At 38.9% G+C, this 25979-nt stretch overlaps 1 protein-coding gene across 19 annotated transcripts in view; it reads right to left on the bottom strand.

Annotated features, from left to right (window-relative positions):
* The window catches only part of LRRFIP2 (LRR binding FLII interacting protein 2), a 56754-nt gene extending 31578 nt beyond the window's left edge, over positions 1 to 25176 (bottom strand). For 8 of the 19 annotated variants that reach the window (XM_030944197.1, XM_030944201.1, XM_030944200.1 and 5 more), the window contains exons 1-5: positions 24506 to 25176; positions 16197 to 16301; positions 6935 to 7021; positions 6214 to 6264; positions 917 to 970 (exon numbers count right to left, since the gene is read on the bottom strand). In XM_030944197.1, the coding sequence (XP_030800057.1) occupies positions 917 to 970; positions 6214 to 6264; positions 6935 to 7021; positions 16197 to 16286 (282 nt within the window). In that variant the 5' untranslated portion in view covers positions 16287 to 16301; positions 24506 to 25176. The remainder of the gene's footprint in view (positions 1 to 916; positions 971 to 6213; positions 6265 to 6934; positions 7022 to 16196; positions 16302 to 24505) is intronic. The other 11 variants (XM_030944202.1, XM_030944203.1, XM_030944209.1 and 8 more) reach the window with 5 other exon arrangements.
* Between the last annotated feature and the right edge of the window lie 803 nt (positions 25177 to 25979).

The following is a 25979-nucleotide window of genomic DNA, read 5'->3' as shown; positions in this document are numbered from 1 at the left end:
GCTATGTCAGCAAAGACAAGAGCAGATCTGAGCAAATCTGTATCAGCTCACAAGTTTCTAAGAGTTGCACACAGCGTATTTTACATGTTTTCTTGATAGAGCATTTACTGTTCAAAATTATTTGGTAAAAATACCTGTGCGGCAAATTGCAGGAATACTTAACGCTATGACTTGCATGACATTACATAAAATTCAGTTAATCAGAAAACACATTTAATTGCAAAGACCTCTTAGCAAGTGACAATCACCTTTTTTTAAAGTCACACAAAGAAACAGCTCATTCCAACTTCCAAAATAGATAAAACCAACCCTTTTATTTTAGTAATTTGTCCCTTTCCTGGCCTGTATACCCAGATCAATGACCAGCTGATTTCTAGGCAGATCCAAGACGAGGAAAATGTTACCATAATCTCAAGAAAACTGTTCTTTAGCAATATATATATGGCCTAAAGATGACATAAAAGAGTCTATACAAAAAATATTTCCGTTAGCAGTCTTCAGGATACCTTACATCATTTGGCTAAATATTTTGCCATTAATGAATAATATATTCCCACCTTGTCCAAGAAAGAGAATCCTGCATCATACCAAACTCTTCTTCAAATTGTATCTTAAGGTACTGATACCTTTTCTTTCACAAATACTACAGACACACAGTTATACTCAAAGTGCAAGAAAATACTAGAAGATTGAAACATAAAAATAAACTACCTTTTTAACACTGATGGAAATAAAACACCAGATGAACTTAAACATAATATGTGACTTAAAATTACTAAAACTGCATATACTTATGAGACTTGAAGCGTCATCCTCTCCATTAGAAAAAGGAACCAGAACCCAAACCCTTTTTTCCATTGGCTTGGTTTCTGAAGGCTGTGATCAAAAAGAAAAAGTATATAGTTTCAACACAAACCAAATGTGAATGTCGACTGGACTGGTGAGAGTATCTGGCTCTCTCTGCATCTTCCTGAGAAAGAAGAAATGCAGAGTTATTTCATAAGGAAGGAATAAAAACCCTGACACAATACCAGGAAGCCAAAGTGAGCAACATGCTTCTAGCACTTTTAATGCTATGAGTCATTTTGAATAATCCATGGTGACAAGTAAACTCATTCAAGTTAGAAGAGCTCATTTCACCTGATTTGAGTAAGTATGCCAAGATATCACATTAGGGAATATAAGTAAGGCAGGTTAATATAGTTAATAATTAGTGTTAAGTAGTCAGTCTTTCTTTTGATTAATATATTAATGCAGAAAAAAAAGCACAAAACTATTTAAATTAAGAAATAAAAGTAAAAATAGGAAGCTTTACAAAATTTCAAGTAAACTATTAAGAAATGTACCATATAATTACCACATTCAGATTTTAAGTAATTTACAAAGTTATTTGAGCCTTAGGAGAAATCATTATTCTCAGTTGCCTCATATATATTTTGCTTTTTTTTTTCTCTATTAGAGAAACAAAGCCTCTTACGCGAATTGACCATTTTTAAGTTCTACAGCTAGTTCTGCTATACAGTGACAGTGAAAATAATAAACCAAACTAAAAATCTAAGTGATGACAACTAGCTAAGGCACCTTAATACCTTTTTTTCTGTTTAAGTATGAGAGAATGTTCATTTTGGTTCCCACAAGAGAATATGTGAAAGAAGCAAGACAAAAACCACAACTAATTTAAAATCAAAACATACTTCACACACCATAAGCATTTCAAATTGTTACAGTATGAAAACATGTTAAGAGTAACCTTAATTTTAAAACTATCCCATTTGGAGGCTACAACACGCTTTGAAAAGTAGGAATTGCTCCTTAACTTACCTATTTCCTACAGTTTTCAATATATTGAACTATTCTAAAGATGTAAGCCAGTTATTTATAGAATTAAAGGCTTTGTCTCCAGATCATAGATGCATATCTAAAGACTAGGTTTCTTCTTGCTTATGGTCACATGGTTATCATCTGCATTTTTACTGGATACATTAATTTGTTTAAAACTATTTTACAACTATTCAGCATTCAATAGGCCTATTTAAAACTCTGCCAGAGAATTGCCATGGGGGGAGCATAGATTCATTTCATAATGATACTTTAGTCTTCCTCTCTATACTGTTTGTTTTGAGGTTTAAAATTAATGCTCAAGCTATTTAACTTTTCAACACAGTATAGTTAGATCATTGCCAATTTTAAATATTCTTTGTATCTCTGGTCTAAATGGACAAGTATCTCTTAGTAACATCTGCAGCAAGCAAGAAGAAAGTTTGCTGCTTATATAAGATTCCTCTTAATAGCTGGGTAACAAGTCTTTTCCTGACATTCCATCAGAAAATAGAAAGCCTGTGTTAAATGTTCAGCATATTCAGGTCAAAGGATTATGCACTATGGTATGTACTGCAAACAGACAGGCACTGCTCATATCTCAAGCTTGATTTCTAAAAAGTTTTAGTTAGAATTATGCATGTTATCCAATACAGAAGTTACATCTCTCAAACCAGGAAAGGAGTGCACATCTGTTTAGAAATCTCCTGCAGCAGAGTCCCTTAGGACTGCAAAAGGAAGGTGGCATTCAGCTGAGTGGCATTAATTTTGAGTGAGATCCCTCGCAAATACCATATTTTAAAAACCCTTGATCTCAAGCAAAAAAAACCTTCAAAGGTACATTCCAAAAAGAAATACAGAAACTATGCTGATCTTGAGAACATGAGAACTAATGTATACACAAATATCAGATAGGCAAAGAGACAATAATGAGTGAATACAACTTTGCAAATAAAATTCTAATGACAGTCTAAGGATTTCTCAACAGATATTAACTGCCATTGTAGTTTTAACTATTTTAAATTATGGCTAGTCTCAGCATGTGTTACTTAAATCTTGGTGATTCAAAACATTCCCACAGTGAACACTTTCCTAAAAGCCAGAAAAACCCCTGACATCTCCCATATATCCTTTTAAGAAGCACATGAATTTTGTGAAAGGAACCCTCTAAAGAAACTTTGCAATTAAGTCAGTCTCACTCCAGTGCTAGGTAAAATCATGGAAAATCCTATTCTGGGAGGTACTGAAAAACACCTGGGGGAAACTCAGTCATTGGTCACAGCCAGGATGGCTTCACGAGGGGAATCTCCTGCTCGTCGAACCTCATTTTGTCATACAACAGGGTAATCCACCTAAGTGACCTAGGAGAGTTGTTAGATTGTATCTTTTTTGACTTCAGCAAAGCTTTTGATACTGTCTCTCACAGGATCCCTCTAGACAAAGTGGCCGGCACACAGCTGAATAACAATGTTATGTGATGAATGAGCAACTGGCTCACAGGTTGCGCACAAAGGGTTGTAGTGAATGGAGTGACAACAAACTGGCACCAGGTCACTCATAGGGTTCCACAGGCTTATCTTAGGCGCAGGTCTCCTTATAAATGACTTCGATGCGAAACTCAAGGAATAGTAAATTTGCCGATGACACTAAATGGAAGGAGCTTGAGGGCAGGGAGGTTCCACAGCAAGACCTCAACAAATCAGAGAGATGGGCAACTACCAACCATAGTGTCTTGGTTTGAAAGACAGGTGCCTACCAAGGAAGATAGGAACCTGCTGAAGATTGCAATGCAAGTTGTTTTCCATTACCATCTGTATGGCAGATTACCTTTGTCAAGTGGGCAGTTTGCTTTATCTCTCTGTTTGAGTGACCACATTCACACATCCCTGGGGAGGGGACATCTGCTGATAACAGACTATTGAATGTCACTGCGTGACTGATAAGAACTGTAACATCCCATTGTGAGATGCTCTGCCAGAGGGAGGAGCCAAGCATTGCTACCCAGATATAATCCAGAAGTTTTTGGAACACCAGCACGGCTTTCTCCACGGGATTCCCCAGAGAAACAGCAGCTGCCTCCTTCCACTGGATCTTCAGAGGAAGAATACATCCTTCTCTACAGATTCCCCTTGCTCCAACAGAACCACACCTGATACTTCAGGAGGACTGCAGCCACATTTCCAATTGGACTACCACCAACACCCTGACCCACAGGATGTCAGGTTAGGTTCTGACTCTGTCAGTGTTGTTCTAGTGTACTGCATTGTTTATTTTATCTTTTTTTTTCTTTTCCCTATTAAAGAACTGTTATTTCCTGCTCCCATATTTTTGCCTTACAGCCCCCTTAATTTAAAATTTATAGCAATTTGGAGGGGTGGGGAGGGTTTACATTCTCCATTTCAGGGGAGGCTCCTGCCTTCCTTAGCAGACTCCTGTCTTTCCAAACCAAGACAGAACCTCTCTGGGAATGGAAAATGTGACCCCCTTCCCTCCAAATTATTATAACTTTGACATTACAGGGCTGTCAGGCAAAGATATGGGAAAAAGAATAACAGTTCTTTACTAGTGTATATATATATATGTCTCCTGGGTGCTTGCAGAAAGCCATCTGCTGCTGTCCAGTGCTGCTGTTTACCTCGTTTTATGTGTGTATACATATATATATATATATGTATACACACATAAAACGAAGTAAATAAACACCAACAACAGTGGGAGCAAAAACAAACAGAACCAGTAACAGCCTTCTCCCGGCTGTGGCACTTTCCCCTTTGGTGCAGTTAAGGTCACAGCCAACAGGCAGGGGCGCTGTTGGCTCCCGGCAGGGCAGGTGCGATGAGTCCCCCACAGCTGCAGGGGGCGCTGTGGCGTGAACCCAGCTGCCTCTCTCCACGGGGGTAATGGTGGCACAGCCAGCGGGAGAGATAGAAAGGGGCTTCCTTTACAAACTCGTGGGAGGCAGCAGGTCCTGGTGCCGCTCTGGATGATAAAACAGATGGCAGTAGGAACCTTGAAGCAGTAGGCTGGAAGGCAGGCACACCTGGGGTGGTAAAAAGTGTAGCAAGACTCCAGAGCCATGCCAGGAGCTGCAGGGTATCCCAGCCAGCAGGCAGGGGCAGGGAATATTGGGTTAAAGTGTAGTAAAAAACCGGAAGCAGCAGCAGAAAACAGCAGCACTGGACAGCAGCAGATGGCTTTCTGCAAGCACCCAAGAGACACTGCCTCCAGAAGGGGGAGAGGGTCAGGGTCCCGGGTTTTCCCCCGCAGCACCCAAGTAGATGATGAGGGTCCCTTCCAGTGAGATTGGATATTGAAAAGGTCCCAGTTCAACAGCTGCTCTTACTAGCAAAGGCTCACCTGTGGTAAGGAAAAGCAGTGCACAACATAACTCTGCATTGACAATGGATTCTCCCCACAGCAGCAGCCCAACTGTCTATACTCCAAGAGTGAGAGAGAGCAAAGGACAAGCCCAGCCCCTCACCCACCAGCCAAACTCTCACATTATCTCTGCTCTTCCCAAAAGAAAGCACCCCAGCTAAGAGACTGCAGCCAGCTGCACCCCTTCCCCCATCTTGGGCACAGCCTTTGTTTCTCTCAAGTATCCATTGTTCTGATCTCTTAGGCAACAAATGGGAGACAAATTCCCTAAGAAAAAAAAATATTGAACAAATCCTAACCGCCAACACATATGAAGTTTAACAAGGGCAATTGCTGGATTCTGCACTTGGCATAGGTCAACCCAGGACGTACAGACAGATTGGGGAACAAGACACTGGAGAGCAGCACCACGGGGTCCTGACTGATGGCAAGTTGAATGTGAGTCAGCAGCGCTCACACAGACAGGAGGGCCTCCTACGGTGTCGGGCTGACCTGGGTACATCAACAGCTGAGCAAGAGAAGGGATTGTCTGGCTTTGCTCTACTGCAGCCTCGAGTCCTCTGTGCAGTTTTGGGTGCACAACATAAGATACAAAACTATTAGAGAACCCCCCACAAAAAAAGGGCAACCAAGATAGTGAAGGGGCTGGAGGGGAAGCTGAACAAGGAGCAGCTGAGGTCACCCTGTCTGTTCAGCCTGGAGGACACTGAGGGGAGTCTTCATTGCAGTACTGAGCATTCTCACAAGGGGAAGTAGAGAAGCAGGGACTGATCTCTTCTGTGGTGACCAGTGATAGGACCCAAGGGAACAGTCAGTCAGGGGAGGGTTGGTCTATGCACATATATAATTGAACTGCATACATGTATAGTTTATATGTCTGTGTGTATATGTATTTTTTATACATAATTAGACACTTTGAAATAACACACAGCAAACCATTAGTAAATTACTTCCTCCAAAATCCTGTGTTAGTTCTCTGAGTGGCTAAAACATGCACAAGAGGTGATTTTAACCTACCATCCATTTCTGGATATGAGCCCATTTTCTATCATATAAATGCTGAGAAAACTACAGAATGGAAAAAGAAAACCAAACAAAAAGTTTCAAATATAAATTAGAGTCACCACACAAGACTGGATTCCTGAATTGAAAACTCAGAAAGATCTACATTAATTACCATGTAATCATCAAAATAATAGCAGACATCTATAATTCAAAAACTCAAACTGTGGTACAATGTGAACCACATAAAACTGAGGCAAAAATTGTTCTGCATATTTCACTTATTACACAGGAAAAAACCCCACAACCACCAAGTATGAGCAGTACATGAATTTGAGTGCAATCATGATAAATAATAAATTCTTAATGTTTTACAAGTAAATTCTTAATATTTTACATGCAATGTCAAAACCTGAATTAAATGCAACAACTATGCAATAATCAGACTACTGAAAACCTAGTTTCTAGGATTTTTTTTCTCAAGAAATGCAAACTTCTTCTAGGAGAAACGTATGGAGCAACACACAACTGTATGCGTAAATATTACCCAATTTAAATCATTTTCATAAAAGAAAGATCTTGACAACAGGTATTTACTGTGAATCCTTTCCAATTCTAATGCTGAAAATACTTGTAGAAAACTGAATTACACTAAAACACAAAAATCTTATGGAAATGCAGAAATAAAATACAAATTTTTGTAAAGGTTGCAATAAGTCCTGGTGAATTACACTACCTCTTTTTGCTGTCGCTCCAGCTCTCTCATACGTATATCTCTTGCTTCTGCTCGAGCTGCCCGTTTTGCTGCAAGTCTGGCTTCTGCCTACAAGCAGATGGAAAATACTTAAAGTTTAAAAAAAGTTTTTTGAATAATGGTTTGAGTACTCAAATCTCTTCAAAAATACACATTAAGATTTCAACATCATAATACAGAAGTAATCAATAATGAAATTTCAAAAATAATATGCACCTAAACTCTTCCAAGATAGCATTACTAGTCGAAAGAATTAGATGATCATTAAAAAAGTCACAGAATGGCTTGGGTGTGAAGAGATCATAAAGATCATCTACTTCCAATGCCCAGATCAGGTGCCATCAACTAAAGCAGGCTGCTCAGTGCTCCATCCAACCTGGCCTTGAACAGTTCCAGGGATGGGACATCCACAACTTCTCTGGCCAACCTGTTCCAGTGGCCAGGAACTCACCACTCCCCTAGTAAGAATTTCCTCCTAACATCTAATCTAAACTTACTCTCTTTAGTTTAAAACCATACATTCCCCTATGTCCTAACGCTATCTGACTGTGTAAAAAAAACTTACTCTCCCTGTTTTTCATAAGCCTGTTCAGGTACTGGAAGGTCACAGTGAGGTCTCCCCAAATACATCTCTTCTCCAGGCTGAACAACCCCAGCTCTCTCAGCTTGTCTTTATAGGTGAGGTGCTCCAGTCCTCTGAGCATCTTTGTTGCCATCAACAACTTCTCCCAGTCTGGACTCGCATCTGAGATTGCCCTGACTGACATGTAGTATATTATATTTGGACCTGTTGAACTTCAAGAGGTTCTCATGGGCCCAAATTTGTCCATGTGGCTCTGGATGGCATCCCATCCTTCAGTTGTGCCAACTGTACCACTGCTTCACAGATCTGCAAACTTGCTGAGGGCACACTCAATCCCACTAACAGTGTCATTGATAAAGGTATTAAACAGCCCTGGGAATATGAGGGAATAAATTTTGCCATATAGCTGAAGTTTGAAGAAAGCACAAGCTCAGTTTTTTCATGTTTGAATAGTGAGCTGACAAAAATTCTCTCAAATTCTTTACCTACTAAACCACTGAAGACAGGTTTTCCACCAAAGATTCCAGCTGTCTTTGTAATGTTAATTAAAAGCCTTTTGAGAATCAGCAGCAGCTAAAAATTCAGAACTCCTAACAAACAACCAATTATAGAAGTTCTTAAAATGTAAAATCCAATAGATTTTTGCTTTTGATTAAGGATAGAGTTTTCCTTGCTTTTGCCACTGTCACAGCAAATGTTTATGTAAAACATTGGAAACCTATAAACTTGTTTTACTGTGCTTCAGGAAAATGAAACAGGTATGTAACTTGGGAGGTTAACTTCAAATTACAATTAGACTACAAGCACAAAATATCAAATAATGACAAGACAGAAGGCAGACTCACTATAGCTTTATTAGTCAAAACAGTTTGTCTTAACTCCAAGTGACTCATGAAGACTATTTTTTTTTAATTTTGAATATGCGGATAAAACAATCTGAGGCTGTGTCAACACTCCTGACTGCCATAATGCAATCTTTTTTCAAAGCAGCTTAAAGCTACTCTTCTTTCTACCTGATGATAACCCCAAAGTAAAGCAAGAAAATTGCCATGCAAGAGGAAGTACTTCCATTTGTAGCCCATTATTGCTTTGTCACACTGACAAGTATGCAGCACAGAAAGAAAAAGTACTCAAAAAGCTGATAAGTTTTGGTTTAGCTTTGTCTATAAAATTGCAGATATACGCATTTGGCCTTTATGCTCTGGCAAGGCTTTACTGTTAAGTTACAAATTTAATACAAAGATAATACTGTTGAGATACAAAGTTAATTGGTTTACTGATTCATGTTAAAAATCAATTCACATTTCACCACTCCCCCCTAGTCGTACACCCAGAGACCAAACTTTAAATGCCTACAGTAAAAGGGAAGCTCCATTTCTTATCATTTACTAAATTCTTGATTAAATACAAGTGAATTTACAAATATTTGTCATAAAATGGGTGCCAGAAATTGAAGAAAAAAATCTTTTTAGATTTTTTAAGAAATGGCTTAATATTACATTAATTTTTAACCTGAGCAACCAGATTCCTGTAAAAAGCCCACAATCTCAAAAAAGACAAAAACCTTGGCAAATTAACTCAAAGGACAGCTCTCAGGCTTCCTTCAATATACTTCAGAGCAAGAGACAAGTTGCAGTACCATTAGAAAGGCCATAATACCAAATAATTCTTAATTCTCAGCAGATCTGTTAGAGCACAGGCCTCATTCTCTTGACATAGCAGTCACACACGTCTTCATAGCTATGTTATTGAAATTCAAAATTAACAATAACAGAGAAACAACCATAATTCAAAAGGACATAGTTTTCGTCCCGGCTGCTGCTATTCACTCTGTTGCCTTACTGAAAAAGCCCATGAAAGCTGTGAAACAAATCACCACCAACAAATCCTTAACAAAAACTTTCATCTGCTCCATTGAAATAAAGTCTTTAAATACCTGCTAAGGAAAATGTAGAGCCACAATAACTTTGGATAAAGTCTGGACTATAGGTGCAGAACAGAAACACTAGACTACTCGTTTTGTTGTTTTGTTTTTTTTTTTTAATAAACCAGCAAAAGTAGAGGGAGTCATGTTATCATGCTTTTCAATTGAACTAGTATTTGACTTCAGAGAGCATACCAAATACATCCCTATTCGTTGCTCATAGCAGCTTGGGAGCCAATACAGATTGCTTTCTACAGCCTGCATTAAACTAAGTCCAGTCTTAGAAAAGGATAGACTGTCCACTACAGCCTTGATTTCAGTTTCACTGGTCATTATTCTCTATACAGTCTTTAGACCAGACACACATTAATAAAATATATTATGATAAATATCCATTGTAATATTATCTAATTGAAGTACAGCTTGTTATAAAGTGATATAACATACCAAGTTTCTATTTTTCTGAAGTAAAAATTCAACCGTGTATTGTCCAAGATCTAGCAACTCACACTATTTCAGAAGCTTCCTAAGGGAACTTTCAACTGATAAAAAGAAACAGGATAGCTGAATTTTCTTGAAGAAACAAGATAAGAGGTATTTAAACCTGGTGCACTTACACTAGTGGCTTAAATGGAAAGAATGTTATAAAATCTGGAGGGAAAACAGTCATTAGGTAAAGATACAATCATTCAGCATGGAATTTATTCAGAGAATTGATCACAAAAGGACAGAGAAGACTACAGAGGAAATCTTTGTAACAAAAGAAATTGGGTAGGAAAACAAGGAAAAAGTCCTTGAGAATTTACTTGGATAAGAAAAAAAGACTAATTAATAAATTATTAATTTATAACTAAATCTCTAAATTTTCCTTTGTATATGAACACACTCATAATATTCATATTTACCTTCTACTCTGGGACAAATTTGTGTTTTTAAACCAATCCTGTATTTCTTTGGTTATTGGCTCTGGTCTAAGTAACAAAACAAAGCAATCTGTTCACCACTGAGTTCTGGAATTCCTCATTTCAAAACACATACCTAAAACCATTACTTGAACAAAAAAACCCCCAGTGTTTCCTTGTAACTGCATAAAAAGCATTTCATTCTAGAAGATTATTATCCTGGCTGTTTTCAAGCAGTTAAGCAGTACCTTACAGCAGTATTCACTTTGATTGGTTTATTTTATTGCATATATTTAGTAAATACAGAGGTAACAAGCCAATGTTCTTCCAGGAGGTGACACAGTTTCCTGATTTTCACCTAAAACCCAGTTATTTTAAGCTATTTATAGTCATTTAGTAAGCCATCTCTACTTCTTCAATTTTTTCATATCTGTTTTTAAATATGTATTCTACCACAATCTTTGGAAAACTTAGCTCAACTTTCAAGGATAAAATGTAGTTCTTCAGTTATAACAAAAATATTTTTGGCAAGAAAGGAAGAAGAAAAGAAAGACGAGACTTTAACTTGAATGCCTTTGTACAGATGGAGTCTGGAGTCTCTCCTTTCTGATGTATTTTTCTTAGTCTCTTCATAGTAACAACCATGTTTTTTCCCAGGTAAGCAGTATAAAATTAACACAGAATTTATATGGTAGATGCTTCCCTCCATGTTGAGCAAGGAGAAGCATAATATCTATCTCCATAGTGTAGACAGGCATCTTTTCCCTTCCCTTGCCTGCAAGAAGAAATTCACTAGAAAGCAATAGTATTTTATTTTTAATTTTTATATTCTGGAGAAGGTGATTCTTTAATTAGCTCGGATTCAGCATAAAAGCTTCATAAGGTTAAAATATAGGCTATCTTAAATTGTTATTCACCTCTGAAAAAATTTGTATTATTTTGTCATCATGGGCCGATGTATACATATTACATAGAACTCGTTTCTCTCCCTGCCAAGGGATATGCAGTCCTGCAGTTTCCAACACAGGAAGCCCGGTTAAGGAGCATTTTACTTCCTCCACCGGATGGCAGCAGTAAGGGAACTGACTGCCCCTGCTGCGGGACCCGCTGCTTCCTGTCTGCCACGGGTCTGTGGAAGGTCACTAGGACACCCTGCCAGCTTTGCTCAGCATCAGGGTGAGCATGTTAAAAATGTTCACTGTAATTCTTAAAAGATAACTACGTATAGCAACTTAATTTCACCTTTTCTCATCAAGCAAACAGAGGATTCTGTGCCAAATTCCAACCCCCACACGGCATGGGGGTTAGAATTGGATGATCTGTAAGGTCCCTTTCAACTCAAACTTTTAGCTCAACTATGATTCCTTCTGCTGCTCAATTTTTCTGTATTCTCATTCCCATGCTTTGTGCCCTTATCTCCATACTGTCCCATGAAATCAAGGCAACACCATCACTTATGTGCCAGAAGTATTTCTTATGGCTCCTCAGAAATCTCTTTTCCACTTCTCATGTCTCTGCCCCAGTTGCCTACAAACAACAAAATCTTAAGTTTTTAACATGACTTAAAGTTTCAAGAGTCTTTATTTTTGATGTCTCATTCTTTTTCCATTTATTGTACAGATTCACATATATATTATAAAATCTCTAGAATATCTTATATCCTATAAAATATCCTTAACCACTTTTAAAAACAAAAGCAAACAAGGCTTTGAATTAATACTAAGGTAGAAACAGCCAATTGAAAAATATTTAGTGACCTCTTACCAAAACAAAATTAAAAAATCACCTAGCATCTACAAAGACAATATCCATGAGGATGGAATTCTTTGGGACTTTGCTTGTTTTCTTAACAGAAGCTGAACCTACATGAAGAGAAAAGCATGTACGAAACTTTAAATAGATTCATATGAAAAAGACTGTTAACTGTTTCTAAATTAATGATATAGCCCTCAAACATTTAAAAATATTCAACTCAGCTTTTTCTATCATGGCAATTCAGTAACATTACATCTCTATCAAAGTAAGAACAACTGCATTCTACTTACAGTTGAGCTACTACAAAATTAATTTCAAATCAAAATTAATCTTTATTCTCTCCCATGAGAAAACACCTTAAGAGTTTTCCATGCTCTTGCTATACAGTGAAAATAGTCATGAGAACAATTCCTGAGAAAAAACCCACCAAACCAAAACACACAGACAACATTCTACAAGCAGAAACCCAGTGAACGCTGTTGCAATATTGCTTGTCCACAACCTCTTGTTCACTGTCACCTAGTTACACAGCCCTGAAGAATGGAAGAGCTGCTGATGGTAACACTCAAAAAAAGGCTATGAATGGTAAATCCTGATTGTGCCTTCAAACTCCTGCTTAGCAGGTTGAGGACAGTGAGATGATACGTGTCAGACTCTTATCACTCTCTGCCATGATATTCATTGTATCTGACCATGAACCACAGGCAATGCAAGAACACAGAAATGACTGAAATCTCTGTTCTCACATAATCAAACTGGTTTTGGAAAAAGAGGTCTCATGTAATCCTAAAAGATGGTGATGACAGGTTACTGCTAAATATTTAAAATTAACAATTTGTCTGAAAATACAGACAAGTGAAGCAGTGATGCACAACTCAGCCAAGGATATTCTGTCTGCAAAAGAATTTAATAAGGGGAGAATCCCCACAACAAACACACAGGGAAAACATCTTGAGATCATATTAGCTGTATTCAATGTAGACTGTGAACATAACCTTGAGAATATGAATCTCAATTTCCATTTATATAGTAACGTGGGAATTTTCAAGCAGTTAAGTCTTTTTGTTTAAAAAATGAGACTATAATGTTGCCAGAAGCCTGACAATCATTACCTGTACTTTGGGAAGCTCAAACTTTGCACAAGATACATGAAACTGTCTTCACACCAGGTGACTTTTTCTTTGTCAATCTTAGAAAGCTAACAGTTTCAGAATCCATTGCAAAAGGTAGAGAAAGAACGAAAAGGTCATACAAAAAACCTCAATATTTTCAGGATAGGCTTTTTTATTTCTTTTAAGTGATAAGCTGACTTCTAATTAACCTTGCTATAATTAGAATACACTCGTCACTACTCCATTTTAATGTACTTGGCTGCTTTTAAACCCACAGTTCTGTTATCTCCTTGCAGGAAACACATGGACAATATATCTACACCTGCTCCTGCAGCTTTTGAAAAAAGCATGTGTATTTTAAGTTTTGTCTCTTTACATTATCAGTAGGAAAGAAAGTGTTAGGTAGGGGGGAAGAAGTGTTCTGAAGGTATTATTATTCTTTTAGTTTCTGTTAATATAAGTTTTCTGTATACCCTTTTAAAGTTTTAAGTCTGCTTTGCCTTCCTCTTAATCCTACGTCACAAGGAAATAAGCATATTCTAGTAAGTGCACTGGCATTTAGCCAGCACTGAACCCACTAGATTAATTAGTGCATTGGCTGAGAAATCTCAAATTGGCGAACCAAAACCACCACACAAAATTGGTGTTCAAACTAAAACCACCAGAGCCTGATAGACTGTTGCACCAGGATAAGACTGTCAAACTGATCAATTGCGAGTAATCTCACTTCAGACACTGTGAAATAGGGAAAGTGCATTGCTTCCAGGAAAGGATGCACAGATAGATCCCTGTCCCTGGATCCCCTTTACTCTTCCTCAGTTCCAGTGAGCAAGGAAATTCAATGTCAGGAAAAATAATACACCACAGTATAAAAAGTAGGTCCCTAAGAAAGAGGTTAGCAACTCAAAAGTTCTTGGAATAAGGCAGAAATTCACTCTAGTGTTGACGTTTTAGCATATTTGTGTGTAACACAGAGACATTATAAAAATGCTTGTCTCAATGCACAGTCCCACACCAAGGAAAATATATGGAAGAGCACTCTATATAACAGAAGTTAAGTACAAGAAATAAAGGGGAGGGGACAGCCAACAGAAGAAAAAAGTTTTCTGATACGAAGGAAAGATGGAAAAAAATCAAAGAAATATCAAAGAGGAAGCAGTCTGATCCGGTACCTCAGATGCTTACAATAGGGCCCTTATTTTCCATTAAATATTTTCATATAAAATGACATCAGATTGAACCAGTGCAGAAAAATTACTATATGGAAATGAATTTAGTGGATCAGTGCCAAAGAATTCTTTAAACCAAATTTCCTAAAAACCAATGTTTACTGGTACTAAAAGGAAGATATCTTTTTTTTGACACATGCCATAGAACAAGGAAATCATAATTCTGTCATATTAAAAGTGGTAACAAAGAATAATAATAGCACTTTCTGAAATCTGAACTTTTAGAGAAAAAACACCTTGAAATGTCATACACTACATTAGAGTCACTTTACTATAGTTCTTTGTATTACAAATTCCAATACTTCCTAGTGCCATTTTGTGACTACTCTCAATCCCAGAGCACTTTTATGCAGTTTCACCGCACAGATTATCCTGAGTGCAGCCTTTTGTTTCTGCATATTCTGTTTACCATCTCTTAATACCTAGAACACCTTTAGGAAGCTTTTCCACAGAAGACACATCGATTACAGGATTCAATTCAATTCTAGTAAGTAATGTCTTCTAAAATAATGGGATGTAAGAGAACTAAACCCAACAGTAATTTTAAATAAAATACTATGTATAACTTGTTACTATTGAGATCCTTTTCTAGGTTAAACGACAAGTTGATGTTATGGAAGCATGCATATACTCAAAGAAATTTAAGGCCATATTCTTTCTTTTTTACTCACTGTTTTCACCAAAAAACGAGTGATGGAACTTGATGAGTGAGATCATATATTTTCCAGAGTCCCACACAGGATTTGGCTGATAGCGTGAGACCTTCCATTAGAACTAGAACATGACTGAGAACATAACTTTTTGAAAAGTTACCAACTTTTTTTTTTTAATGACAAGGCATATATTTTGCCTACAATCTATGATAGATACACTTGAAAATGCCTAAATAAGCTTTCTCTTCAGAGACCTATCACCTCCCTATTTTATCTTACATACACGTATACAGACAATTATTTACATTACAAAGCCAATTAGAATCTGCATTTTGCACTCCTTTATGTCAACTAGGGCAAGCAGCTTTGTAGATAATGTAGCCCCAAAGAACCTGAATTCACTTGTATACAAACAGTATTAAGACTTTTGTTCCTTAGTCACAGCATCTCCATCTAGAAAAACTCTGGTCCAAACAGACATCTCTAAGACTTCAAATTCCAACTGCCTAAATCTCATGGGACAAAATTCCCCTTTGTATCAACTTTTTCTTAATTGCACTTTTTGCTGGTTATCTCCAGCCCTCTTTTTTTGGGTGGTGGAATTCCCGGTACAGGGTACATATTAGACTTATTTGGAAAAAAATTGACTTCTCACATTTGAAATAGATACTATTACAAATATATTTTAATAACGACTACTACCCATTCAATACTAATACACTATACTTACCATCTTAAGAATACTACACACTGTAACAGGATAAATGTGTATGTTTTTTAGTTTTACACTTGAAATAGCAGCTATATTTTTCATTTATCTTTAAGCATGTAGGTATCTGTAGAAATAGCTGCTAGGCTTAAGTCTAAATCCGTAAGGTTACACTAGTCATACAGTTAATATCTCACTGTGTTGACATCTCAGTTAATGTGATTTTTTGATCAATAATTCTCTTAGCTTATATTAATTGTCACATTTTTGGCTAATTACACTTTTTTATGCACATCTATAAAAAATTAACTTTTCCTAGATAATGAGATTACTTTCATCCCTATTTCTGAATTCAAGACACTTTAAAATGAGCGAACCTCTCTGGCAATGTTGCTTAGAGCTTCATCTTCTGCAGAAAATCTGTCTTTCACTGGAGTTCTCTTCCGTCCTGATCCAGGAGTTCCCATTTTTATTCTCTGAATCTGTATTTGAGAACACAAATAGGACAAAGCTCAGTTTTAATTAATATCTGGAATTAAAAACAATCAACCAACCTACACGCCAAAATGTCCTAAGTTTTCCAATCTTTAGCTACCTAATACTCAACACATCTATATGCAATTGGCAGGTAATGGCCACACAAAAGCTTGTGGCAGCATTACAGAACACCACTGCATCCTTCAAGGTGCACATAGAGAATTCTTCTACTGAACAGAACCCATGAGTTTACCTACAGCTTCAAAGTCAGGCAGAACTGTAAACTGCTCCTGGCTCAAAAAGAATGCCTCTGTTCTCTGTCAATTTATGTAACTCCTGAAAAGATATACCCATTTAATTAACAGATGTTGAAAAAAAAAACAACCCTATAGACAACAAAGTGTTCAAGAACTAAATTTGCATGATCATTAGAGGTCTCCTCAACACAGAAAAGACTCAGGAGACAAACTTTACTAAGCATCCAAGTAGGTAGATGCGACTTACTTACATTTTAATGCAGCTGTTCTCATGCAACTGAGCTGCTGTCTTCTAAAACAAAAATTTTACTATAGCAGAAATAGACACCTTTACACAAAAAACCCCACTCTTTTGCCTAACAAGATTCTCAAACTGGGAAATGAAGAGAGAAATATACTACCATCATATACCCTTACTTTTCCTCCAGAAATCCCTTATGAATTGCAAGCATATAAAAATGACCAACAAAACAAAACATAGCCCATATAGACACAGTCAAAAAATGTTACACCAAAAAAAAAAAAACCCTCAAAAAACACAAGTCTAAGTTTTTTCATATATCCTAAAGAAATCCTACTTCCAGATATCTACATCCTCTCAAATGTCAGACTAGAAATTGGTGGTAGTCCAGCTATTTGACAAGGTAAGTATCCTACACAGAGTCTGAGAAAACACCTTAGTTACAATAAAAAACTTCTATTTGCAGGAAGAAGAGATCTAAAAGGTACCTAGTATTGGCTATCCTTTTGAAACTGAACTGGTACAATAACTGCCTTTCTTACTGGATCTAACTAGCAAAGACTCAGTAATTAATAATAGTTTAGTCAAAAAGGAAGGAGGAAAAAAACCCCAAAGTGATAGCTATTTTTCTACAAGCAGAGTTTTTACTTTATTACTTTTACACAGTAATCACAAAGCCAAAATATATTGGGGTATTTTCTGACACCGAAAAACACCAAGTAGCATCACAGGCCTTTTCTTTTTTCTTGTATATTTTAGCTTCTACACCTTTTCATCACCCTTCCTTTAATAACTTTATACTATTACTGCTTTCTTTCCCTTGCAAGCAATAAGATTTTTTTACTCTGCTTCAAATTTTACAGGTATTTTACTGTTCTTCATCTGTTCAATATTGTCACTGCTATTTCATTTGGTAAGAGTCTGAATATTTAGTCTTAAAAACAAGCAAGTAAACTTATGCCTTGTATTCAAGTAAATTTAGACAAACGTACGCACGAACAGTTTGGAGATCTCTGTGGCAAAGGTTTAAGCTCAGAACTACAAGTTGCTGCCCACATTCTGAATGTCCCAAAAAATCTGCATCTTTTTTCAGTAATTCTTATTGGCTGACTTCACATATTAAAAGCAGACAGGGCCCAAACTAAAAGTTACATGGACACAAAATAATACTACCTGTACTACAGAAGGCTTTGACAATGTTATAGACTAGCCACAAGAAAAATCATTAAATGTTTATTACAATAAACAGGTTTGTATAAGAACAGAAATCCAATCTATCTACTAGAAGTCACTAAGCATAAAATTATTTTAATTGACACATTAAAGGCCATATTTCTTTAAAAAGTATTTACCATGTTAGAAAAAACTGCAGAATAACTGCACATACCACAGACTTGAGCTACATTTCTTGACATCCTCTAAACAACGTACCATTTCTAATACACAACAAACTTTGGTTTGTTAAATCAGTGAAATGCTCTCAGCTGGCAGACTGATTTGGGGAATGTAATGGTTTCTAGCTAAAATACAGCTAATTTTAGTACAGTTACGTTCAGTTTACAGGAAGTACTAATTTACAGAGTAGTAATTTCATAAAAATTAGATACTGATGCTTTAAATGACGAAAACACACTACATCTCAGTCGCTGTGGAGGAAGGCAAGTATGGCATCCCTGCCAGCAATCTACCACACTTCTCACCTAGAACAAGCACAGAACTCCTGACTGAGCCCAAACACAAGACGGAACACGACAGATTACCCAGAAGATATACAGAGATGTTGTCTTTGCCTACAAGGAGGAATCAAGAAAATCAAAGCTCAGCTGAAGCCAAAACTAGCAAAGGCTGATAAGGACAAAGAGAAAGGCTATTCTAAGGACACTGGGAACACAAGAATGACTAAGAAAACGTTAGGGCCACTGTTTAGTGACACAGGTGAGAGTGGTGGGTGCTTGCCAAGCCCCACCCTTGAAAGAACGGTCTGGATAATAACAAAGGTGAAAATGGGAATCTGTGTGCATGAATCAAATAGGCAAAACTGTCTGACAGAGTACAGGTCCAAACCTGGTCACGTTACAAGAGAGCAAGAGGCTTGTCAGTTACATTAAACAGAAACTAGGGAATTAGACAGAAGCACTTCTTTGAAGTAAAGGAGTCCTCTTGAAAATAAAACCCAGATCAACAGCGACAGTAGCAGTAACTTTGGAGGGATAACAGCATCAGTCAAACCTTAGTTTGATGTTGTCAGAAGTCACCCCACTGACTGCATGATATCTGCCCAAGCTAAACTAATACAGCATCCCTCCTAGTGGATGCAAGATCCTGCACTCCAGCTAGCGGGTGGTCAGTACAGGGAGGGTCAGTACACACCTTAAATGTGTGAATGTGAGCTTGTTAGATATGGTCTCACTGGCACATGCATTGGGACATATTCATATTAGAGAACAGCACAGACACACACAAATCTAGTGTCCACATCTCCAGCAAAAAGTGCAAATAGGAGACGCTAGAGTTGAAGAACAGAACAGTTAAACAACAGCCTAGAGAGGCTGTGAAATATCCATCCCTGCAGATGGTAAAAACTAGACAAGGCTCTGAAAAACCTATTCTAATTGACAATACTTTGGGCAAAGGATGACCTCCAAAGAATCTTCCTAAAATAAAATATATGGTTCTACATTTATTATTGTTCGCAATTTTGAAACTACACGTCAACATAAGTTTTCCTTAATTAGATGTTTTAATATTTCTTCAAAAGTCTTGTCACAATTTCTTCCATTCCATTTAACTTTTAATTTGGCTGATGTATGTCAAAGTATTTAATTTCTTGTTATTAAGTTCAGTACTACAGAAACCTAGATATATTGCTAATATGCTAATTAGTCTAATACTATAAATATCATTATGTTACTTCTCAAGAAAATATAAGATATCAATACTTTACATACATGCAGAAATACTTCTGAGATGTTTCACTTCAATAACTTTCTGATTACACAACAAGTTCTTTTCCTGCATGAGATAAAGAATTTTGCTGCAGCATGGGATAAAGAATTTAATACATGCTGCCACATAAGAATTTTCATAAAAAATAACTAAAGAGAGCACCAAAACAACATCAGACAACGAGCAGTTTGCTATTGTCTTTTATGGTTTAGAAAGATAAATACAAAAGGAAGGAACACTACAATATCTGCTGCATTTACAGTTAAAAATTCCTGAGGCGCATCTATTACACGCCTAGTTCTAATAGGCATGGTAACACACTGTATTACACAACCGATGAAGTGACATCCTGTTGCATTTCATTCTAAAACATGGAAGTGTCTGAAGTCCCCAAACACAACAGAAGACCTGAGATGAAATCCTTCAAATGCCCTCTCATTTGTCTTCACTTCAGGCATATATACATTTTATCTCTAGCACAAGTCTTTGCTGTCTAGTCTTCTTCATTTTACCCTCTGACTAAAGGTTCTCCTTGTTTCTTTTTTGCTTCCTAGAAAAAGGTCTGATTTGTCTTAGAGGAAAAAAAAATATGCTACACTACAAGTTCAGGGCCTATCACTCACTACCTCCAATGGCACCCCCTGTTCTAAATGCCTGGGTTGTATGCCAGCATTCTTGGCATTACATACATAGGATCCAGATAGCTTAGTGTGAACAGGCTATAAATAACAGACCAAACTCCCCTTTTCTCTTTCAAGCAAGACTACAAGATCACTAAAATTCACCTGTGTAGACAGCATCTCTGTATAATTGATTCAACAACAGAGAAGAACAGTACTGCTCTAGAATTAATGTCTTTTAGAAACAGAATCTGAATGCAAAAGTATTAGTACTACAACAGTTGCATTCATAATTGAGAAGGAGCATAATCATATTGGAAATCACAATCTTGTTTGCTTGATCTTCAATCTTTGTCCAAGCAAACTTCAAAGGATACAAAGCAAATAGGCATAGAAAAATTTTAAATTATGCAAGACAGACACAAGAGTCTTCTTCAGAAGAAAGACCCCATACAAGGGTACTGTCTTTGCAATTAATGTTTGCTTATAGGTCCAAAATCACCCATGCAAGAAAAAGGGTTGCATGATCACAGGGTGATCATGATCCAACAAAGGGGCACATAGGAAGAGTGAGAAATACATTAGGTTTAATGCACTGAGAAAGAAATAGATTGAGTTTTAAAGCAATAATTTTAAGGACTCATTTGGAATTTTCATTCAGAATAACCTTGTTCAGAATATTAACTGAAACAAGAACTATTGCCAAAAAAGAGCTGCTAGTATGTGTGAAAGAGGCTAACATTAAAGGGAAAATGCAAAGACTGAGAAAAGCATTTAATTACAATCTGCCCAAAGATTACAGTGCTTACCACTATATTGGAGAAAAGTTATTCCAGCTGATGAATAGTGTTTCTGTTTTAAGAAGCTGTTAATCTCTAATCATGGCCCACTTCAAAAACTGTTAGCACAAAGTTTCTGCTCTGAGTGGACAAGCTTATGTCAGCTTTTTCAGGAAAAAAACCTACTCTTCAGACAACTGCACAATCCACCCCCTTAATGCAGTGTATTTGCAGTTTACTTGCCATTTTAAAATCTGAGAAATACAATTTCTTATGAGTTCATGGTATTCAGCAATAGAATTGTAATTTGTTAGAGGGAGTTGAAATCCCTCAGTTTGTTGGCATTATGAAGTTAGAGACCAATAGAAAGTCCCCAGTTAAAACAATTAAAAAGCCATTATGCAGCTTACAAGAGTCTGCAAGTGCCTGATGAATCCATGAAGTGTCCCAGTGCCTATCATTGACTGTCTTGCAATGCTTTACATGTGCCAATGTACTAAAGGCATCCTACAGCCCTGTAGAACTACGAGACACCTCCAGACCTACCAAGCTATCTTTGGTGACCTTCACCAGTCTTTGCAAATTACCAAAATTCCAAAACAGCACCTTGCAATTTCAAGTAGTGGCAACTTGTTTTATGATGTATGAGTTCTCTGCCAGTCAGTTGCCAACAGCTGCAACTGTAGATACCATTACTGCAAAAAGTACATTACATACACAATATCATCAGTTACAGGCAGCATCTGGAAAGCTCTTATAATGGTGACTCACCAGAGGATCTCCAGGGGCACAGTATAAAGCACACATAACTTTCAGAAAAGCAATGTAACAGGGATTGACTTTTCTAGAATCAGTGCTACTATAAATGCTGGAGATCCAGGAATAAACTAAGAATTCAAATGGAACTTTAAAACATAAGGGGATGACAGTACTAAAATGAGCACTATAAAAAATTATGAAAATGCATAATAAAAAAAAACCCACAAGGATCTTTCAGAACTGTTTACTCTAAAATGAAGCAACCATAATTTTGACACTATCAGCTTTTTCAAAATGAGTACCCTTTCTGTCATTTTGGAAAAGAATGATTCCTTGCTCATTAAAAAACCAAACACTGCTGTATACTGAGGCTCCACTTTTTTTTTTTTTTGTAATGAAATGGAGTGCCCCATGGTAACAACCCACACACTGTAACAAGCTGCAACTATTTAAAATATTTTTCCCCCATCAATTTAATACACTCCTACACTCTTTCCTACTTGTGCTACAGTTACAGTACAATGAAGAAAAGCTACTGCAGCAAGGGAAAGAAATTGTCCTGGGTACCCCTTAGAAGAAACAGTAGTTGAAGGAAACTATCAGCTGACATCGTTCCTGCTGAAAAGTTCTATGCTATGGTAGCAAAGTTTGTAGGCTTGGAAACACTTATGTCCGCCTGATCCTTCTTTCATAAATACCCCTTCATCTCTTCCCTTAACACAGATCTAACACTGCTAACTTAGCTCAAGGAAATGTGAACTTTAATATCACCTTCACAAGCAGACAGTGTTACTTACATAAACTATTTTGCAGGGCATGTAATGCATAAACAGAAACTGTCCTTTACCTACAATTACAAATAATCTAGTTTCCAGATATTAAGATAATAAAATTTAATTACTTTCTCAGAAAGTAGTTATAGCATTTTTTTTGAATGCTACTGGACTGCACTAACTCATTACTATCACCACACATCTTCACATTAGGATCTTACAAACAACAACACAGTATCAAATCGATTAGTTATTTCTTATCCTCTGCTTACATTATATACCAGAGCTATTCAATTATGTATGATACTGATCTAGGTTTTTTTGGAATATGAACATGCCAACTTGTGTGCTATATGAAAATCTAGACCTTAGTAAGCTCTACATATCCCCACTACACAGAGTCTAAACAGCACTTTCTGAAAGTTTACATGTATTAAAATAGTGTGCCATCTTCTGAGAGAATGAGACTTTTAAAAAAGCTCCACTGTAGTCAATTCACAAGAAATACTAGTGTTTAGGTCAACAAGCTACACCTGACACATTTCACACCACCACCTTCTATTCACAAGTTTCCAGTTACGGCCAAGAATTCAGTTCAGGTAAGACTGACTTCCCAGTAAGCTAAATACCTCCAAATCCAAGTAACAGGAAACAATAGGAAAATTATGTCATGTACGTCAAACAATTTTGTACTGCTGAAGCACCTTTTATCTTTTCTTACATCATCACTAAGCAATTACATTAACCAAGGAAGCAGATGTATATTAAGAGGGTAACTGTTTCTGGGCCGCAATACATTTAATTACATCATTTCGCAATCAAGACACATGAACGTTTAAAGAGCTCAGACAAACACTGATTTAATATTATACTTTGTAGCAAATCTCCCGCCGCACATCTCTATAGAGATGTTTTACCCCAATAATTTTGAAGGGAGAAAATATTTTGAAGAGAGAAAGTTGATCTTAGACCTTCCTCATTTCAAGTAAAAAATGCCTGCAGGTCTCTCTAAAATGCGAAAAATCACTGAGTATATCATATAAAGTCAACACAGTACTATTTCATCTACAAAATATTTTTATTATCAGTGAAATACATAACACTGCCCTTCAAAGAGTCACGCTCGGATTCAAACCGAAAATCACTTAAAACACATTGAGCAGATCACAGTCCGGAGCTGTTTTCGGCTCCTTCCAAACTCATGAATATGTCCATCTCTCTTATCACCCTCAACAACGTTTTTATAATTACAGCAACAGGGTATACTAAAAATAAAACAGCGTACTCCAAAACAAATTTTAAAAAACCAAACGACTAAGCATCAGCAAGAGTGACCGACCCCCAACGCAGCTCGCTGCAGAGGGGGCACGCCCTACTGTTCCGGGAACAGCGAAGCCGTGGTAACGTGCTCCGAGGAAGTAGGAGAAAGGCACCGAAACACACACCGCCGTGCTTTCAGCACGTCTTTCTCTTTCCGTCATTTCGCCGTTTCCACTCAGCCCCCAAGGGGTGCACGGCAGCTCCCCGAGGACCAGGAGGAGGGATCGCGCCCGGCGAGCAGCAACAGCCCGCCGGAAGGGCTCGGGCCAGGCCGGGCTCGGCTTCCCCTGGTCCGCCCGCAACAAGCCGACCGCGGCAACACGGAAGGGCCCGCACACCGCCGCCCCAAACCTCTCCCGACCGCCGACCTGACCAACGAGTTCCAGCTAAGCCGCTCCTCCAAACCCGAAGAACCGCGTTCCCGCCCCGCTTCGTCGCCCAAGCTTTGTGTCTATGACACCCTTCCTCCTCCCGGCCCTCGCCCTTATCCTGCCTGGGCCGCAGGGAGTCTTACCTGCGGGCCAGCCTGCCGCAGAACCGGGACGCCTCAGGAGGGAGGGGGCAATTGTTTCACTCTTCCCTCTACCGTTTCCAGGGGTGCGAGGGGCCTGTGGATCCCGGAATCACTTCAGGCTCCTTCCTTCCCTCACTCCCTACGCCCAGAGATAGGGGAACAGTGGCAAAAGCCGCCCCAGGGCAACCACAGTGCCCGCCGCACACGGACCGCCCACGGGCCGCAACAAGGGAACTGCTACCTCACTTAACCCTCTCCACCGTCCTCTACCAACCGTTCCCCGTGAGGGGCTGGGAGAACCGGAGCTGCAGGCAGACAAGCCGCTCTGCTCCAGGCCGCCTTCCTCTTCCCCGCCCCGCACTCTTGCCTCCTCCCTTTCAGCGCCAGGCGCTTACGGCCACATCGAGAACTCGAGTGAGAGACTGCGGTAAATTTCAAACCGCCTGCGGAAGGAAGAAGGGGCCGGTGCTGCGCAGAAGGAGAGAGAGCGAGCGCCCGACAGCCGAAGCGCAGGAGATACCGCGACCCACGCTGGCACCGACAGCTACCGCGTTTACCCGGACCCAACACAGGCCAGGCGGCGAAGCGCGCAGGCGCCGCGGAGCAGAGGGCGGGAGGGCGGTACGCCCGCGTGCGCAGAGCGGGCGCGGCTGCGGGGACGGCGGTGAACGGTGGTGGGTGGTGCCGCGCTCCGCGCCCCCCGGCTCCGCTGCCCGTCCTGGCCGCCTCTCGGGCGGCTGATGGGCTGCTGGGGTTTTGTGCCGGCGTGGGTCGCTGCTCCCTGTGGCAGCCTTTCAGCCCAGGGAAGGCGAGGAGGCGATCCGAAGGAGCAGTGCCCTCCTCTCGCCTCGCTTCTCCTTTCCTCAGCAGGCAGCGAATGGAGGGAGCGTCGTTCTCTGTAGTGTGTCGTACTGCAGCGCACGCTCTCCGCCTCGGTCCCCCTTATCATCGGGCGGGCCGGCTGACTCAGTGCTGTGGTGGGTGGGTCTGACACCGCCTGCTTTGTGCTTCGTTCCCGGGTTTAGCTAGGGCTTGTTTTTATTGACCGGCCTTGCCTAGTGAACGGGTATGCGAGAGCTCCGGGAGACCGTGGCCGCCGCTAAAGAACACCAGCGCGCCTCCCCTGCATCAGCCTCGGCCGGGCCGCTGGGAGTCGCCGTGCTCGTTTGTGTGCCCAGTTCCCACCCCTTCCGCATGGCACGAGAGCATTTCGGAAGATTTACTGCATGGGTATCAGACAAGGTTTATGAGTAAAAATCATTTGCAGACATTGGCACCTTCGCTTAGACTGGCCTAAACACGACCAGGCTTCTGTAATATCAAAATTTAAATACGGCATAATCCCGAAGGAAAAAATACAAGTAAAAAAGAAATTGCCATATTGCGGTTTATACACAGACAGTCATGAAAATTGATGAGATTCTGCTGTGAGATAAACTTGGGATCACACTGGTAGTAATTTGCTTTCCAATAC

Source organism: Camarhynchus parvulus, chromosome 2 (assembly GCF_901933205.1).
Source record: "Camarhynchus parvulus chromosome 2, STF_HiC, whole genome shotgun sequence".
Classification (NCBI taxonomy): domain Eukaryota; kingdom Metazoa; phylum Chordata; class Aves; order Passeriformes; family Thraupidae; genus Camarhynchus; species Camarhynchus parvulus.
The sequence above is the reverse complement of the archived record's forward strand: the minus strand, read 5'-3'. Positions and strand labels throughout refer to the sequence as shown.